General features: G+C 41.7%; 1 protein-coding gene across 1 annotated transcript in view; it reads right to left on the bottom strand.

The window, feature by feature from the left end:
- Positions 1-7,239: 7,239 nt before the first annotated feature.
- LOC113160889 (AF4/FMR2 family member 2-like) overlaps positions 7,240-19,343 on the bottom strand; it is a 12,875-nt gene continuing 771 nt past the window's right edge. Inside the window, exons 2-12 of the mRNA XM_026358351.1 lie at positions 18,402-19,328; positions 18,163-18,278; positions 14,277-14,520; positions 13,548-13,681; positions 12,257-12,320; positions 11,443-11,579; positions 10,162-10,233; positions 9,544-9,637; positions 8,779-8,831; positions 7,886-8,109; positions 7,240-7,755 (exon numbers count right to left, since the gene is read on the bottom strand). Coding sequence (XP_026214136.1) covers positions 7,634-7,755; positions 7,886-8,109; positions 8,779-8,831; positions 9,544-9,637; positions 10,162-10,233; positions 11,443-11,579; positions 12,257-12,320; positions 13,548-13,681; positions 14,277-14,520; positions 18,163-18,278; positions 18,402-19,328 — 2,187 coding nt within the window. The 3' untranslated portion in view covers positions 7,240-7,633. The remainder of the gene's footprint in view (positions 7,756-7,885; positions 8,110-8,778; positions 8,832-9,543; positions 9,638-10,161; positions 10,234-11,442; positions 11,580-12,256; positions 12,321-13,547; positions 13,682-14,276; positions 14,521-18,162; positions 18,279-18,401; positions 19,329-19,343) is intronic.

The raw sequence follows: 19,343 nt of genomic DNA, 5'->3' as shown, positions 1-19,343 counted from the left end.
TGTGTGCAAAAACAGCTTAGCTCAGCTGTTTCATGACTTGAGTTCGTATCAAGGGGGTGTGTGTGTGTGTGTGTGTGTGTGTGTGTGTCCAGATCCACAATGGATCCAGGAATAGTAAACACACTGTAGTGTACTCTAGTAAGAGCTGGAAGAAGTGCTCTTATTTTCTCAGAGGAGCTGTTTTCACTAGAACTGATCCCAAACACCACTGACACTGGGCCTCTGGGTCCTCTGCAGCGATGCTCGTGTGTTATTACATCTTCGAGCGGGGCCCAGCTCCTGAGCTCCAGCGTCTTTCTGACCCTCAGTGCAGACGTCTGGTTCACCAGAGCACGTGGAGCACTGAGGAAACAGCCAATTAGACCTCGGACAAGATATGATAAGTTGGCTGTCAGTGTGAAACCGGTTTAATCTGGAGTCATTCAATTAGAGCTGACGAGCTCTTCCCTCATTAGCGCCCGTAGGAGCTGTGAACCGCAGAGCTGAATGGAAAAGTCGCTGTTTTAACAAAATGACTTTTAAATGTGTGGCACAGAACGAGGGGCAGCCCGTTAAGATGGCCGCGACAAGTCAAATATCTCTTCTGAGTGAACTTCTTTTGATGGCTCTCAAATCTGTGCTGGTAGCTGGTGATGGAGACCTGGGGTTTTAACAGGCTGTAACTGTCTCATTGTGACTGGATCAGTGTTCTTCTTTTCCCTTTCCATTCAAGAACCTAACTTCTCCATCTCTCCTCTGAAGTTACAGAAAAGGTGTAAAAGTGGGAGGAACATGGGAATAGATACTACGTTTATTTTCAAAATCATTATAATCTCTAGATGTTGAGACTAACAAAGCATTGGAAAACTCACACACACACGTTGAACACGGCACCAGTTCACAGTAACGGGAATCAGTAACTGGTTCAAACACACCTCAAAGAACAAATCCAGTCGCTTTTAGCTGAGCTGTTGAGTGGAGTGGATACATGGATCCACAGTATAGGTGTGTGTGTGTATTCAGGTTCATCTGCTTGTGTAAAATCTAATTAGGTCAGATTTCCCACTGGTGCTAATGGACATTTGCAGTACTTCTCCAGCGGGTGTGTGTGTGTGTGTGTGTGTGTGTGTGTGTGTGTGTGTGTGTGATGCTTAACCATATCTCTGAGAGCTGATTTGACTGCACAGTTACCTATGGCAATTAAACTTATAAATTTGAGCGGTTAGCTCAAGCTCTACACCAAGGACACACACACACACACACACACACACACACACACACACACACACACACACACACACATTAAAACTCTTAATATGTCTCAAGGTCTGCAATGAGGCTCCCTCCTCCTTACTCATTCAGGAGAACACTTAATTTGATGGGATTTATGTCTGTGAGAAAATGCACTCTTTCATTTTGTCTTTAACACACGTTTCCTCGTCTTTCCTCTCGTCTGTATTCTTCTCATTTCTCAACACGCTCTGAAGTCCGTCTCTCTCCTGCACAAGACGCACGGCCTTCTTCTTTGCTCCTGAATTCTAATGCACGGCTATACTCAGTGAATTAATCATGCATGGTGAAGTAGGCTAATAGTTGCCATGATGCAGAAATGAGACTCCATTAGTGCTAATAAGAAGACTGAGCTCTTATAATGTAAAACATGAAGACCACTCAAAGGCTGGGTCTTATTTAGAAAAGAATCTTGTTGAGTACAAAATCAGAGTGATTTTATTCATTAAGATCATAATCCTATTGTGGGAGAGCAAATGAGGCTGCTTATATTATGGCTTTAACACGGTGTTTTTGCTTTCTCTTGTTCTTTTTATTGAATTGGAAAAGACTCCATAGAGCCACATGAAAAGGAAAGTCCAGTGTTTGTGCTTGTAGTTACTAACTTCAAAAATGTCGGGCCTGTATGTTCAAGAGACACAAACGAGACAGCGGGAGCAGCAGGATCACTGGTTCAAACAGATTTTAATCCATATTTTAGAGACATTAAATATTTAAAAACAATGGAACTGCATCACAACTTCTGATCATCACATAGAACAACTTCATTATAAAAAGAACCATAGAAAAGGCCAAAAGAGAGCACTGATAGAAACAGAGGAAACAGCTGAAGTTGTGCAACACATTTGAAAAGAAAGAAAAGATATAATGCAGTTGGTGTTGGACAGATGTGTTCTCAGATGCTGTATTGTAGACATTGTTGAAATGTGGCGTTAAGCCAGTGATGCACATCAGAACCACAGACACGTCTGTCGGCTGGATCAGAGGCACCGTGATGCTGCTCTCAGAAAAAAACAAAGCTTGGCTGGAAATATGCATTTTTCATCATGTTTAGGCACCTAATTGGAATACTGGAACACTTGAAAGGTGCTGTGTGGCCTTTTACCATCATATGGATTTCAGTAGCCAGTGGAGATCATCACCAATAATACTGTCTGTGATAAATCTGCACTGTGTATCACACAAGCAAAGCTAAAGGAAGGGCCGACGAGTCGTAGTGTCAAGTCAGGGTTTATGATCGACTGTGTCGGTGTTAAGCTCTCAGTGATTAGGTGTTAGGTGACATCGCTGCAGACGGACTGCAAGTGTTAGAGAAACCTCCTGTTTAACGTCTGTGGAGATTCTCAGTCATCCAGGTCGTGGTTATCAGACAGAAACCGGTCCGCTGCGAGATTAAGCGCCCCTCGTTACACAGGGGTGCTAATCTATCTCCCACTTAGATTACGGTTCTTTCCTCACGACACAGACGCTTCCACAGTGGCTCACACCGAGTCTCAGCTGGTCACAGGGACACACGTGAAAGCCAGGTGGCAACAACAGGCGACCATCAAGTGCCAGAGACTCGCTGGCTCCACAGGGTTCATGAGCCTGCGTCAGTCAGAACTGATGAAGCCTCTGGATTGAAGACGAAACGTCTTTAAGAACCTAACACGAGTCCAGTTGATCCTGATCAGCTGTGTAGGGACTCCTGTTTAATGTGTCAGCTTCACGTGGGCCATAAAATATTACTTATCCATGATATATATTCCTAATGAAACATCTTTACATCAATTACAATAGGAGGAATTCTCCTGGGGTTTGGCAATATGATTATTCACATTCCTTCCAAGAGTTAAATACCGTGTGAAGTACAACTCTCACGTCTGTGTGTTAGATTAGGAACCATGTTAGCCTGTTAGCTTAGCAAAAAGACTGGTAGCATGGGGGAAACATTTATCCCTAACAGGAAATGTAAAGCAATATGGTTATGGATCCTTCCGGTCAGGGTATGAAAAACAATTATGTGTTTAATTTGTGATCTGTAGAGGTGTTAGATGTATTTGGTTTCAGTAGAGCCAGGTTAACTACCTCTTACTCCTGGTCTTTATGCTAAGCTAAGCTAACGGCCTCTATACTTATTGCACACGTGACAGTGGTTGAGATTGTCTTGTCTCTGTCTGAAAGATGGTAGATAAACGTCAACTGTTCCTGTAAATGAACACAAATTGACTCCAGAAGTTATTTGCCAAGGAATTCTCCCACAGCTTTTATAAAGGAATAAGTAAGGAACTTATTTACTTACTATATGATGGTTTACCATTTCATAATCAGGCATAAATTAAGAAATGTGATGCTTGCATTCGTTTTCTAAGTCTGACCCGTGTAGAGAAGGTGTAATAATAATAATATCTGTCCCCACTGACCTCAACAAATGATCATTTATCAGCTAAATAGAGACTAATCTTGTTCAAATGCTGTTTCAAACATGACCGTAAAGTACAAATAAAGGCAAATAAAGGCAATCACATGGGAAGAAACCCAAGAAAAACACAGGCGATTACTGTAAATACTGTTAGTTCCTAAACTGTGTGGGGCGACTTTGGCAATTTCCTAAGAATTTAAAGTGTATCTGTGATTTGTTAAACAAACAAATATTAGAGACACTACTGAGAGATTATTAATGTATTATCGGCCTGTTACCATCTGTCTGTTAAGCTCTCTGTCGTAATCACGGTTGTCTGTGATAAACAAGTTGACAACTGTGATAATGTAACAGGAACTAATGGGAGAGTTAATAAGATGTCAGTAGAATAAAAGTCCATGCTGAGGTTAATTGATTTAGCACATGAATGAACCGTTCAACACTGATGCTGCGTGTAATCAGATGGGAACCATTGTTTGAAATTAACAGGAACCATATAGTAACATCACGTTTCACCAGAAAACAAAACAACATCAAACATCACTGAATTGGACCGAGCAACACAGTGGATCAACTCGCTGACTTGCAGCAACTGAGGTGTAGCAGAAACAGTTTGTGGCTTTTGTTTGTTGGCTGTTGTAGAAGTTCAGCGGCTCGTTGGGACTAATTTGTCTCAGTGACCACAAGCCATTAAAAAAAAAACAACAACAACAACAAAAAAAACTTTAAAAGGCAATTTTTGTCTAGAGAGATTCAGGGAATGTTCACTAGCTTTCAGATGAAGAACCAAAGGTCCATTTTAAAGGAGTAGTTTGACGTTTTTTGGAAACCTTGTGAGTTGTGTGTCTACCATGCGATCTTGTATTTAGCGAGAACGCCAACGGATGTACTTCCTTAAATGTAATGCTCGATGTGACGTGTTGTTATTGCCTCCTTCAGGCTGTTAGCTCAATGTTGTGCATCTGTATTTTCAGATGATGGAGAACGTTCACGCTGTAAATGACTCAGTGACAACAAATACTTTTTTTTTGTTTTTTTTTTTTTTCCAAAATGGACACAAGTAGCTCTTGGTCTGAAGCTATTATTTATTGCATGCGATGGTTTAAAATTGTCAGGCATTTCAGACAAACCAATACTTCCTCAAATCTTCAAGAAAAACAAACCAAAAGCAAACAAAAAAAACAAACAAACAAACTAATTTGACACGTTAAATCACACTTTTTTTGTTTTAAAGCCAAACCCTGGTGTCGTCATTAACGCCAGTCAAAAGCTTATGGAAACATTTGAGTTTACGAAAAACAATCTCATATTTATACCAATATGGTATGGAAAATCATTTAGATTCATTCTTTGTTGTTAAATAAATAGAGCAATTCCCACTGGACACAAATAGAGGCACTTGAGTTTCTTTTTTTTCCTTTTTTTTTTTTTTTTTGTCAAAGTGAAAATGACTTTTCACATCCGTGATGTCTTCCATACACATTCAGCGATGGTCGAATGATCCAAAACTTAAAAAAGTCATGCTTGATGTGCTGGACTTACATAGAGACCACAGAAAAATAAAAGCAAAAGAAAAGTTGGCACGATGGTGCACGTTCTGTATGGAGTTTGCATGAGTTTCCTCCCACAGTCCAACAACTTGCAGGTTAGGTTAACTAGTGACTCTAAATTGCCCGTAGGTGTGAATGTGAGTGTGAATTATGGTTGCCCCTAAGGATAAGTGGGTAAAGCTGATGGACGGATGACGTAGAGCAGATTTGAAGTCTTTAGAGCACAACAGCAGTGGAGTCTCCCCTTGATGTCATGTGCTACAAAGAGTTAGAATCGTGATTATGTTCGATGCTGTGTAAATGCAGCTAAAGCTTGTGCACACACACACACACACACACACACACACTCATACACACCAGCACAAACATGCACACTCAGCTGTCACCAAGCGAATACTCAATATAATACAGCAGCCCTGTAATAACTCCTCCAGCATGTTTCTATTATTTTGTCCCCTGATATTGGAATCAGGGAAGCTGGTCTCCGTATGAGAAGCAGCATTCTCTACCACGCTCAACAGTTTGAACAAAGACTGAGCATCAACGCTGTGATGAAAGGAGGGCTCATTGCAGGACTGTTGAGTTGATGTACCTAATGAACTGACACCTGAGCAGATACACACGCCTCATGTTCCTGTTTCACTTCACTCATTCATTCACATGACACTAAAAAGAACAAAACACAAACACTGCTTTTAGGAGTCTCGGTCTGTACATTATGGTATGCAAACATGGTACTGATGTCCAGTCGGGTAGTGGTTTAAATAGACTTGACAGTCAGCTGTACACGTACACACACTTAACGACACAACACGACAAATGTCGGGAAACGACTACAAGATATCTAGCAGATGCTTTGATCTCATTAAGTGCTGTACAAAGTCGCAGATTGTTTGACATCAGGGCAGAAAAGCCGACGTGATTTTCACCCTGTTTACTTGATCTGCACGTGGGTGGGGGCTTAATTAGAGTCAAATCATACTGAATCTTGTAGTTTTCTCCCCCTCGTAAGTGTTTGACACCTTAGTGGGTGGGTTACTATGGGAACTAGAACTGAGTGGAATTTCACAGAAGCCCTTAACCAGTAAGAGAAGAACCAGACCAATGAGGTCTAGATGGCCCTCATTTGTAGGACCAGTGGACTGGGTGCTTGTTCTGCTGAGCTGTTGACTTCCTGGACTGCAACCTGACCAGGTTTCATAATCCTCAATCTCACCAGACAAGTCTTCATGTTGAGGTTATTGTGAGTCAACTGTATTTTAACAAACCACAGGTCATGATTTAATTTCAAACCGCACAATATAAACCCAACCAACAGTCGTGGGGGTGTCAGAACTGAAAACGGGAGTTAGACCTGGTAGTTGAATGTTTTTATCTCGTGTGGCGTGTCACAGTGGACCTCCCATGCCAATCTGGGACGTCCTGACATAAGACTTTTTTCCATCACCATGTATGATTGTTGCTCTGCTCTGCTCTCAGTGTGCATATAAACTAATTTGTGTCCTCCATATTTTCTCCACGACTTGATGCATTATTTTCTGTCGATATCTCGTGCACGTGCTCATCATTTGACTCCAGCACAGGACCATCAGGCTCCACCACTGGCAATGTAGCAACTATTAAAAACTGCTTCATTTAAAGGTTTTATCAAAATAAATGAGAATCAATACCAACCAGAAATACTACCAGAAATTCAGATCTGTGGGATTATAACTTTAAACCTTTTAAATCTGACTGGTTTGTTAACCACATAGTGTGACAAGGAGAGCAGAGGTAACTTCAGCCTTCTTCCATGCAGTTACTGTGGTTGGAGCTGAGCTGCCTTCCTTTACCAGCACGTTCCTTATCTAATGGATTGGACCTGTACTTTTCCACATGGATCGATATCAGCCAGAGGCTTTAATTCTAGTCCCAATCACAGACACGTTTCTAGGCCTCTGCTGAGCTCCTTCTTAACTTCAGCCTCCTTAATCACAACAATGTCTAACATATCTTCCTGAAAATTATCTTAGTAAAAGCACCTTTTACCTTCGCAGTCTGTTTTTAACTTCTATTCGGGAACACAGACAGGGGACTAACATCTATTGTCCCTGCAGGAATTGAAGCTACCAGCACTGATGGACTATTCACTCCAAAAAGCAGCATCAGCCAAATTTTTTATATCCTAATTTGTAGTCTGAGTCGCTGTTGAAATTCCCAAACTTAGTTACTGCTCTGCCCTAATTGCAGGTGAATTTCAGCCCAATTAATGCACCCAGTCGATGCTGTTACATTGTAGTGGATGGTGTCAGATCATTTGAAGGTTCCCAGTGGGGGATGAAGCATCGCCCTGCGTCTCATCTCACTTGTTATCCCAGTTCTAGCTCCCAGACCCATTTCTTTTTTTCAAGACATTTTGGCTCTGGTCCAGTCTTTACAGCAGGTGAGCCTCTATGCGGAGCCAGTGCAGTCCCTGCCTGATGTATCGGACCAGCTCAGTCATGCTGCTCTGCTGACTCAACGGCTCCATCACTGAGTCCAGCTCCTGGAAGAACTCTACAGGGGGTGAGGGAGACACATAGTTACTGAGGTTTGCTCTTAACCACTGGTTGGTGTTGAGTGATTCATAGCACGAGAGCGCAGGTTGTACCATTTCACAGGAAGAGGGGTGGGTTTGGATCCCTACCTTGGCAATCAGTAGCCAGTCTGTCAGCTGTCTCCCAGTGTTCGTAGCTCCTTAGGATGTTGTTGGTGATGTTTACGTGACTGGCAGCCATGTGGTGAATCCTCTGGGGAATAGCGACAGTGCCCGACGACCCTGGTGCACCTCCAGATCCTCCTCCTGCACCTCCTCCTCCACTGCTGGCTGGGGAGGGACTAAGTGAGAGTGGAGATGGAGTCCCATTGACTCTGGAAAATACAGAGAAGAGGCTAGCCTCAGTAACACCATATGAACTAAGAGATATGTATGCTGGGGGGCTGATTGTTCCACACATACAGTAAGAAGTTAAAATTAACTACTATCACAGTCCAAATAAATATATTTAAAGAGTTTTCAGTGTGTGTGTGGGGGGGGGTATCTGATGTTCACTGTATAGTATCATTAGTCAGTCAGTACAAACTGCTCCCCCTGCCTTGCACAGTTGAGTGTGATGTGGTGATGTAACGTCTGTGATGTGGCCTTGACCCTCACTGACCCAACGACACAAACACATGCCGAGCTCCAGTCCTGCTGTTGTGCAGCGTCAGAGCTGTCCAAAGTCATTAGCTTCACATTCACAGCTCCTCCGCTCCTCTTCTCCTCCATCTATCATCGCTCCCTCCATCACTCCTTCTCACTCAGCACTCTGCAGCCCCTCCAGCCTTCTCCTCCTCACATCTACAACAAATCAATCCCTTTATTTGCTTCCTGAGGGGTTTGTTTGAGCAAGTGGCTGTCAGGGGCTGCATGGTATTTTGCAGCAGAGCTCCAGTGAATTATAAATTCTCAATTATCTAGGTGAGTGAAGGGGACTGATACAGTGTGTGTGTGTTTGTGTGGGTGTGTGTGTGGGTGTGTGTGTGCGCGCGTATACTCACTTCCCATTGGTCCTCCAGGGAGAAGGTGCTTGGTGGGAGCTTTTGGCTGAATTCTGGGTCACACACAAACATGAATTAATGAGTTTTACCTTTGGACTGAGACAAGCTAGCTGTCCTCCAATTTCCTTTTTTTATGCTAGCGCTAATGGTCTGCTAGCATGGCTGTACTTTCTCATTTAATGGCCAGGTACAGATACAGTTACAAATACATTCCAAATTTTAAAATCTGAGGCAATAATAACTGTATTTTTGTTTGTTTTATCATACATTTCTGGTGGATATTTAATCATTTATATGAGCAGTATTTAATCCACTTTAATGTGCCATGTGGATAAGTACAATATTTTTCATTTAGAATAAACGGCTCTGACTGATTTCAGCTATTTCTTTTCTTTCTGTTAACACATACTGTACGTACACAATCACAGTCTACACCCCCCCAGCCAGTCACAAATCCAATCCCATCAATGCGAATGCAGCACTGTGATAATGACATCCTCAGTATTTAATTAAACTAAACATAATTAATCAAAACAAGCACATTAAACCCTAACAATCCACTGTGATGATTGATGGGGCTAATTAATAAATTAATATCAAAGAGAAAGATTTTATAACGTCATGAAAAATTAATGCACAGGCACCATGAAAATGAATATGAAATGCACTATTTGAGAGACTGTAATTGGCTTTGCATGTTTTTCAACCACACGGGGAGAAAATGAGAGGGGAGGGATATGAAGTCCATGGCTGTGTGTGTGTTACCTTGAAGTACTCCATGAGCGACCGTGAGTACTTGACAGCGTGGTCTTTCTTCAGATGGAACATCCTCAGATACAGCAGAGACAGACAGCGGTTACTATGGAAACAAAAACATTAGAAGGCAGATGAATCTTCTGTACAAATTCCCTTTATAGCTCCATCCTCAACATTATTTTGATGTCATCCACACAAAATGCACCAGGACTTCAAACGTGCCCCACAAGTACACATGGATTAGGAAGAACTTCAGCGAAGTAAAGAATGTGGTACATGTAGTATTGTATGAAAATAAATAAACCCACATCTGTGCTTGTGAACCGTTAATTGATTAATTCACAGGTAACAGTAAACCATCCTAAAATGTTTAGTGGATTGCTGTACATTAGAAAAAAAAGGTAACTGTGAATCTGTAGTATTATCTATAGCAGTGATTCATTCTATAATACTATATCTACTGCATCCCTTGAATTTTTAAGAGAGCCAGAGTTGACCCGAGTATTTCTAAAAAAGTAATGATTAAGGCCCTGCAGCTAACACACACACACACACACACACACACACATGCACGCATGGGCACACACAAACACGCATGCAGTACAGTGCACAAAAACAAAGCCATACCACAACACGGCTAGTATCTTCTCAGCGACGCTGGCTAAATGGCTGGTGAAGTTCTTCAACCTCATGGCATACCTGCAGAGTAGAGATACTCATTACTCCTCTGCTGACATTTGCAGCATAAACACACGTTCATCCTGACAGTGAATAAATGCATACTCAAGGTTCAATTTAATTAGAAAATCAAGGTTAATATAACTTGTGAAGCTGCTCTTTCTGAACATAAAGAATATAAAATAGTGACAAGCAGTTAGTGATTAATTCCTTCAGCTTGCTGACAGCCGGTATAAACCCTGCTGAGGTGCCCTCAGCCAACACAAGCTGCAAGTTCATTTTATATTACCTGTAGCAGGATACGTATTTCATTAGATTACTTATTAGACATTTAAACAACACATTAGAGGTCAGCTGTGGCCTCCTGCCCTTAGTAACTCAGCAATTCCAACTTAAATTCAGAGAGAAGTTACACCTTTACATTTTATTGATTTCTGCAAGAAAATTCTTATCCTCAGAGGGAGGTCAGAGGTCAGAGTCACAGATCAGCAGCCCTGCAGGTGGTGACAATTTAGGGTTTTGCTCAAGGACACTTCAGCAGGGACGGATGAGCATAGACCAGCTGAGTTTGAACCTGAGACCTGTCTCCCTCCACACCACCCTGCTGTCAGCCTTTCTGCTTCCAGAGGTGCCAGTGATTTGCTGTTCTCAGTTTGCTCTCTTGTTCACACACTAGCATAAGGCAAAAAAGATAAATAAAATGAAAAGACTAAAGACTAATGCAACACTGGTTTATAAGTATATTTATTTATTTATTTATAAGAGATGGTGATGTTGTTGTTGGCCTTTATATAACATGATCTGATCTTCACATGTACTTTCTCATTCTCTCTCTCAGTTTTCCCAACTAAACACAGTGTCATTGTACTGTTGTGTCAAACATTCCAATGTAAATAGAGGTATTCAACAATTTAAATATAATATCCACCTTTTATACACTGTATATCACACACACTGATGGCTTTAAAGTGCACAGATAAAGCACTGTCTACTTTTTCCCTATAATTAGCGCCAAATGTTTTGAAGGGACCTTCCCAAGACATCACGTGTAACCTTTATTTACCTTGGACACACTGAGGAAAAGTCCTCTTTTGTAAGTGTGCTAAGTTTCAGCATCACAACAATATATGGAAAAAAGGATAACATGATAAATAAATATTACATTTTAGGTTTGGTCCAGCTGTCACGTAATAGGAAATAAGAGTAAAATAAGAATCCATCCATCCTTACCTGATTAGCTCCACAGTTTCAGAGTACATGGTATATGGTGATTTGGCCTCCAATGGATCTCTTTCCATAGCATTTCCACACTCAATGAAGGAGAGGGCCCCATCTGCGTAGTTCACTGCTTTACCAAATTTGTCCATCTACAAACAGAAAGGAAAAATAACAGAAGCAGACGATGAGTGATAGGGAAACATTAGGAAAAATGAAAAGAAATGTCACAGAAGACAGACGGAGAGAGAAGAAGTGAATCAGACAGTGATGGAATAAGCAATGTCTTAACAGCAATGTAGCAGACGCACAGTCTTCTCTTTGAATAATCTCCGGCTAAGATGCAAATCCCTAGATAAATCTGAAGAAACAATGCGTAAACATAAGATAAATAACAAGTTAAATAAATCTCATTTCATTGTTCGGGGAGGATCAGATAATTCTTTTGATATTGTATAATCTTGCAGACATCATCAGTCCTTGAATGCAACGTTCCCTTGGAGACAAATGGTGCAATAAATAACACAAACTATACAGTACAGTCCTTGATATGAAATAGATTTTCATTCTACAGAGAGTCACTGTGCGCGCACACACACACGAGCGATGGCACACACATCTGTACAAGTACACACATAATTACAGTCTAGACTGTAGATGTTAACATTGTGTGTTCTCAAATCATTTTCTTGCTCTCTCTCTGTGTATCTAACCATCTGTCTTTCTTTGCCTCTTGCATGTGCTTGAGCATGGAGGTGTAAATGTGTCTGTGTGTGCGTAACCTGCGTGTGTGATTGTAGAAAGAGTTGAACCACGCAGAACATCTTACCAAAGCATCAGCCTTGTGCTTCAGTCTCTTGGCCTCCTGCATGTAGTAGTCTGCACTGTGCACCCTGGAAATGGGCACAGTGAAAAAGAGAACATAAAGTGCACGCTTGCACTGACATCCCATTTAACAAAACTAAAAAAAAAAACACTCAGCATGTTAGTGATTTACATAATCACTGACTACGAGTAGCTTGCTCTGAGTTATATACAGCAGCCTACTTAGGCATACATACCTCAGGCTTAGTGTAACATTAGTATAACAACCAAACACGTTTCATGAATAATTCAGGAAGCCTTTGGGACAAATAAATAAGATGCATCATCTTTCCTGGTTTCAACACAACTGGACCAGTGGTGAGGTAGTTGCAGCTCTTTCCAACACCCATACCACACTAATAAGTCACTGTTTGGCCTATTGTCTGAGAAAACTTTTTTAGTTTTGTTAAGGCAGATTGAGTATCCAAGAGTTGTATCCAAGCCCCAAGAAGCTAGGCTGGCTCCAAATTCTTCTTCTTGTACTTGTAACTGAGTCAGATAGGTTCTCATTTTTACAGCTGCAGATCCCAGGTCTGTATGTCAGCATGTCATATGTCATTACCATAACTGATGAACAACATGCTTTGGACAGTATTTCCCAGGTTCGTTTGCATTAGATAGTTTGGTTGAACTGAAAATCTCCATGGTCAACTGGAGTAACAAGACATGGTGGTTGCTGGACTAGTTACAGAGATCTGGTGGTGTAACTTCTGAAGGTGTTTTAGCTGTAGCTGCTCATTAAACAGTGGAGGATCCTGCAGCTGCCAGTGCCAGTCGTTATTATTATATTATATCTTTATTATTCTGTTAAGACTCAGTCACATTTTGGATCAAGTGAGTCCAAAAGCTAATGTGTGTCCTCTTGAATTCACTTAATTCATGCAGGTCAGGTAGGCTTTCCTTTTTTTGGATCAGACTCAAAATGTTGGGTTTGTGGGGACCTCCACAACTCATTGCTCTGAATGTAAAATCATGGTGGAGCTGATTAGGAGCCATTTGTGCATAATGCAATCCTTCCTCCTAGTTGGCCTCAGTGTAAAATACAATTTTGAAACCAAGTTTAAACTAACTGTAATCATCTTTACTCTGTCTGACAAAAATAAAGTTACTCCACCACATCCACATAAAGAGGAGGAAACATCGGCACAAGAATCAAGGATGCTACAGTATTAACAGACACAGCAACAACAGCTGGATTAAAAAAAGAAAAACCATTATCACACCTACACATTGGTAGATATAGTATTTCTACATACGTGTCACTGAATGACAGTCTCGACCTGCGAGCTTCTGCAGGTTCCATTGGCGTCTCCGACCACACCTCAGAGTCTGACTGTAAGTTGGCATGGTGACTGTCTCCGCAGGGTTTCTCTACATGGGGATCCATTTCCTGTAGGATAATAGCTATTAATTAAAAGTACAATGTGTGGCATTCAATGAAGCAGCCACTTCAATGATGTTATTGGATGTTGTTTCTGATTCATGCTGATAGGGTCGTCAACAGCTGAATTACAGCACAAGTCAGCGCTGTCAAGGAATCGAATGTGGTGAAACTGGCTTAAAAACGCTTCCTTAATTACACATGCATCGTCCTTTTAGTTTATCTGTTGAATACATACTATAATGTCATTTGTACGTCCATATGTTAAAATGAATAGGTACTTTCCCTTTAGAGGAATGTAACAGCGAAAAATAAATAATTCATGATTAGATATGAAACCATGGCTCACATGAGAGGAGATCTGTGTCATGCTGTGTGTTTATATGTTCTAAGAGTGACAGGTTATTAACTGAAGAGATATTTTTGGAACAGTGTAAGGTGATAATGCCACTAGCCCATCACTCAGAGTTAAAGTAGATTATCTGTGTGGACTAAAGCTCCAGAGTAAATCATCTACCTGGAAGTTATGTACTCCAGTAAAAGGACATATTATTTGAATATCTGCTGTATTATATCAAGAGCAACACATGGAAAAGTAACTTACGCTGCCATTTCTTGTATGTGACGACGTCTTGCCCTCACCCCTCCTGTGTCTGTGTGAGGAAGAGGAGGAGGTGGAAGTCGTGGAGGCGGAGCAGGGCAGAATCCCAGTGGCGCTGCCCTCCTGGCTGAGAGAAGAGCCGCTGTCACAGGTTCGTTTGCGAGGGGAATCGTCAGAGAGGGGGGACAGGAGGGGGGGAAGCAGCTTCTCATCACGCCGTCGAGACTGCTTCCTGTTCAGAGAGCTGCTGAACACACACACACACACACACACACACACACACACACACACACACACACGTCAATTATTTATTTTTAGTATGTTTACTATAGTACTATTTACTATTTGGTTGTATAAACAGCATTAGCGTCAAACACAATTATATTAGATCTATTATACCATTAGTACTTTGTGGTGCTAAACCCTGTGTATGTCAGCACATAGAAATGCAAATACATGTTACTACACTAACTTCAACAGCTCAAGTGGTTTTCAAATTTTGTCCAGGAACTAGACTGTATTTCCACAGTGAGCTTCAGAAACATGCTCTCAGTCTTGTGGTGCATTTGAACCTGGAACTATTGAGCACATGTAGGAAACGGTTCACAATGGAAAAGAAAGGCGTGCATGTTCAGTGCCAAGGTCAACAGTGCAAATGTATCAGTGGCAAACAGACCAGGCTGTTTCTGACTAAATGATTTTTCAGACAGAAGAAGCTTCCTAAGCTGTTTTAAAAGAGCTACTACTGTAGAACTTCCTGGGACTTACTGCAACTCTTTCCGTTTATGTTTGACGTCGTTGTTTGATTTATAGCCCAAAGTTTGTGTCTTTGCGCTATGAATCTTTTGTTGTTGATAATATGATGCAGTCTTTAGAGCTAGATACCAAAACTGTTTCACAACATTTTGTCAACATTGTCAAAATAAAATAAAAAAAGCTAAAAGAAAATAAGAATCAACAAAAGCATGTAAATCTCTACATCTATAAGTTGGGCTAACAACATCTAATGATGCTGTTGTGACTTCGTTTGCAGATCCTGAATTATATTTTCCTTCTAAAACTGTTGTAATTTTGCCTTCCCTGCTGGAGCATCACTGATTATTCCCTCAGCTGCCTTATTGGAGCTCCTGTGACTCATATGGTTTGCAACACAACAGATAATATTTTTATGTTTTTCCTCTGCCTGGAAACTCTGGGGGTTTGATGCAGTAAGAAAAGTTGCTGAGTTTGCAGAACAACGCCCGGGGCCTCGGCATTAGTGATAATATACAAAAACCAGCGAGACAAAGACTAATTAGTTGCTGTAGTGTGTGTGTGTGTGTGTGTGTGTGTGTGTGTGTGTGTGTAAGAGAGCGAGAGAGAGATTTTGTGTCTGTCTACAGCATAAATGATGTGTACAATTGTGTTTGTGTGTATGACTTTGTGTATTTAGGTAGATGCGGTTGCTTGGTACAGGAACACTGGCTTGTGCTACCTCACTGGCTGGGTTTTTTGTGAACATGTTTGGGATTCAGTGTCTTGTCCACAGACACTTCGACACATTACATTACGTTTTGGAGGAGTCAGGTCATAAACCAATCCTATAGACGGCCGCACTACCAAATGAGCCACTGCTGCCTCGTTTTAAAATGACTAACAAATTAACAAATCTACACACAAAGGTACCAGTTTATTTCTCTGCATTACATTTATATTTATGACTCAGCAGCTGAAGTTTTTTTTGTCTATGATAACATACAGTATGATCTGGATTCAAATCCCAGCTGTGCCTCAAAAAACAAATTAAAAAAAGACCGGATTTCTCTAAAGGGAGATGCAACAATTGTTATGCAGGTGATTACACACTACTTTTCATTAGGGATGTGCATGCTCCTAACTACTGGTTTGTGCAACCTGGTGCATTATCATAGAATCTGTCATGCTTCATGTCACAGAAACAAATATATTTGAGAGTTCATTAAAGAAGTGTGTTGCTTAAACATAGTCAGCAAATAATGTGACATCCAGTGCTAAAAAACTGGGCTGAAACAACCTAAAGGTTTCTGATGTACTTGCTTTTAGCTCTGCATTCGTGTTTGAATTGATGCACATGAAATAAGAAAGTTTATTATGCCACATGTTATATTTCACTTGAGTTGGCCACGAGGCTGATGCACAAAATCTGCAAAAAAATCACCTGTAATGATGATAGTATGAGCAATTTATCATCGGTTGCTGAACAAGAACACTGGTAGAAATGTGCATGCATGCAGCTTTGTTCACAGCAGACCCACTGAAATCCCCCTTTCACCTCTAAACCAGCATAAGCATTTGTTTACATCGTCATGCTGTGCTCCTTATGCTAATTGTAGAGAACTGTTGTGAATGAGCTGAAAACAAACACTAATTTTATGTAAAACCAGAACTCTGTGTATGTGTGTGAAGACAGAACCAAAGTAGTAAAGTCTACTACTGTTTAGGTAAATTAAAGTTTTTTGGTTGCAGTATCAGCAGGTGCCCAGTATTAAAGGACCCGATACTTCCTCGAGGCCCAAGTTTAGCCCACGCTGAAACTCACTGAATCCATCACACTTGCCAATGAAATTCAATGAAATATAACACCACATACTTACAGTCAACACTAACCATAGGCAGAGCAGACACACTAGGCCAGACAGTGAGCAGCTACACAACATGAGACAGCCAACGCTACCTTTCTTGTTGTGTCCTACCTATCTGACTTACAAACATTAATACAGACATGGTCCTGCACCTTAGCTTGTTGTACCAGCTGCATTCACTGGATTAAGGTGCACTGCTGTCAGTCTGCAGGCTAATCAGCTAATTGGCTGCTCAGCTGTAGCACACTGAACAGCATGTGAACTTACCTGCAAATGTCACTTTGCCCTGTTTAAAGGCTGTTCAGGTCCAAACATCACGGGACGTAAAGCTCTTAACACCTGCAGACTTACAGCTGATCCAGCTGATGTCAGGAACTGATGTTGCTTCAATGATGAATCATTTCACCGAAAAACATTTCTCTCTCATAAACATAACATTTATCCCCCTTATATATTTTCTGTGTATCTGATGAAGGCAAGGAGACACAAAAGTAATGAGAAGCCCCCTGTGTCATGGGTTCAACTCTAGGCCACCTGCTCTTTCCCTTCCACCTTCCCCTGCGGCGTACTCTTTGATGATCCAAATAAAATGTCTCTGTAGCTGCCACGTTGAGGCTTATTTATAGTGACAGTCAGCTTAGTCTGTTGTTAATAATTCACATGGAATGCTGAAATTCGAGGTTTGTCATCTCGTGTCACTGTGTGAATTGAACTTGCCTCTCGTGTGACTTCATCACCACATTAGAATGATAAATTATACCTTTCTTTAAAATACTTTCCAGTCTATGGCAAACTTGTGTGATTGGTGCCTGTCCCATTCACTGAATAACACAGAGTAACCTATTTCAGTTTTGTTTCGTCTTGGAAGAAACAACCACAGAAACAGTGCGAAGACTCAGGGCTCACGTTGTAAATGCCATACAAGGTGCTGCAGCAACCTTTGGTCCAGCATCTTGTCCACAAACACTTCAATAAGAACAGGAAGAGCTGGAGATCCAACTACTGACCCTGAGACTGGGGGTCAACGTACTCTCCGCCATTATTACACAATAAACCTGGTATGTTCTTTTGAAATTCAGCAATTATTTAAACAAACGTCTTAGCACGGTAAAGGTGATAAACTTTAACTTATTTAATAGAGATGTTTAACCTTTTTTGCTGTGTGACAAAATTAGAAGCATTTAACCTGTTAAGCAGTTTGCACAATGCAGGTAATGCAGTTATTTACAGGCAGGTCCTGTTTGCAAACCCTGACTGTTCATTGCTGGTTCAGAGCCACACCAACTTACTCTGCAGAGCTGTTCTTATGATTGTGTATTGGAGAGATGCAGGGCGGGAGGAGCTGACAGTCTTTGTCCAATCGCAGCTTCTTATTGCCATTTACTGAAGACTCAGTGTGGTCCAACTGGGAATATAGGAAGACAGAAAACACAGGAGACAAACAGAATACATGTTTGCAGGTGAAAAGGAGCAAAATATACAAAAACACAAGGTTAGGGACTTGAGAGTGTAAAAATTCTAAGCACACCTTGTGTTTCCTCTTGCTCTTGCCTGTGTGTTTCTCTGTTGGGACCAGCATGGTTCCAGCGGCTTGCCTCCTGTGTTTACCTCCGGCCTCTCCTCTATCTGTCCTCCCAGCCAGCCTGGGATTACTCTGCTCTTGCACAGGCGGGTTATCCAGGACCGCCAGACCCTGGCATACCTTCTCTTGTTCCCTCGCCGTTGTCCTCTCCCTCTCCCCAAGCCCAAATCTTTCTCTGTCCTCTCGATCCGTCTGCCTCTCTCTCTGTGTTAATCTGTCTCTGTCACCTTGCCTCTCTCTGTCTTGCACTAATCGCTCATTTTCCTCATCCTGTCTCTCCCCTTTAGGTATCTTCTGCCTTTCTCTCAGCCCTGGCCACTCTCTGTCTTCCTGCTTCAGTTTTTCTCTCTCTGCCAAACCTGTCCTCTCGCCCTGTCTCTCTCTGTCTCTCCCTTCGATCCCATCCCTCTCTGTTAATCCCACCCTGGATCTTTCCCCCAAACCCTGGCCAGGCACCCTACTGAGCAAGCTCAGGTCAATTTTCACCCATAAACTCTGGATTTCTTGGTACTCCCTTAAGGGAGAGAGAGGCACCTCATGTCCTATGTTGGAAGGTGGTGACATGAACTCCAGGTCCTTACATTGTCCTCCTAACCCCCCAGGATCAGGAACAGAAGTACCAAACGAACCACTTATTTCACTAATGCTTAGGGTGTTACAGCTACTATTGCTGCCATTACTACCGCTGCTGATGCTACTGTTGCTACTGCTGCTACCATTAATGGTCACATTACTGCCATCTTTGACTCTAAGTCCTTTCCCACCAAATGCTCCCAGACTCCCCACACTGGCAGCAGAGCCAAGGCATGGGAGAAGAGGCGTGTGTATGTGCGTGTTGGACAGAGTCTGTGTGTTAATTGCAGAGCGGGTCGTCTGAGGGGGCAGAGC

The sequence above is a fragment of the Anabas testudineus genome, chromosome 10 (assembly GCF_900324465.2).
Source record: "Anabas testudineus chromosome 10, fAnaTes1.2, whole genome shotgun sequence".
In the NCBI taxonomy this organism is placed as follows: domain Eukaryota; kingdom Metazoa; phylum Chordata; class Actinopteri; order Anabantiformes; family Anabantidae; genus Anabas; species Anabas testudineus.
The sequence above is the reverse complement of the archived record's forward strand: the minus strand, read 5'-3'. Positions and strand labels throughout refer to the sequence as shown.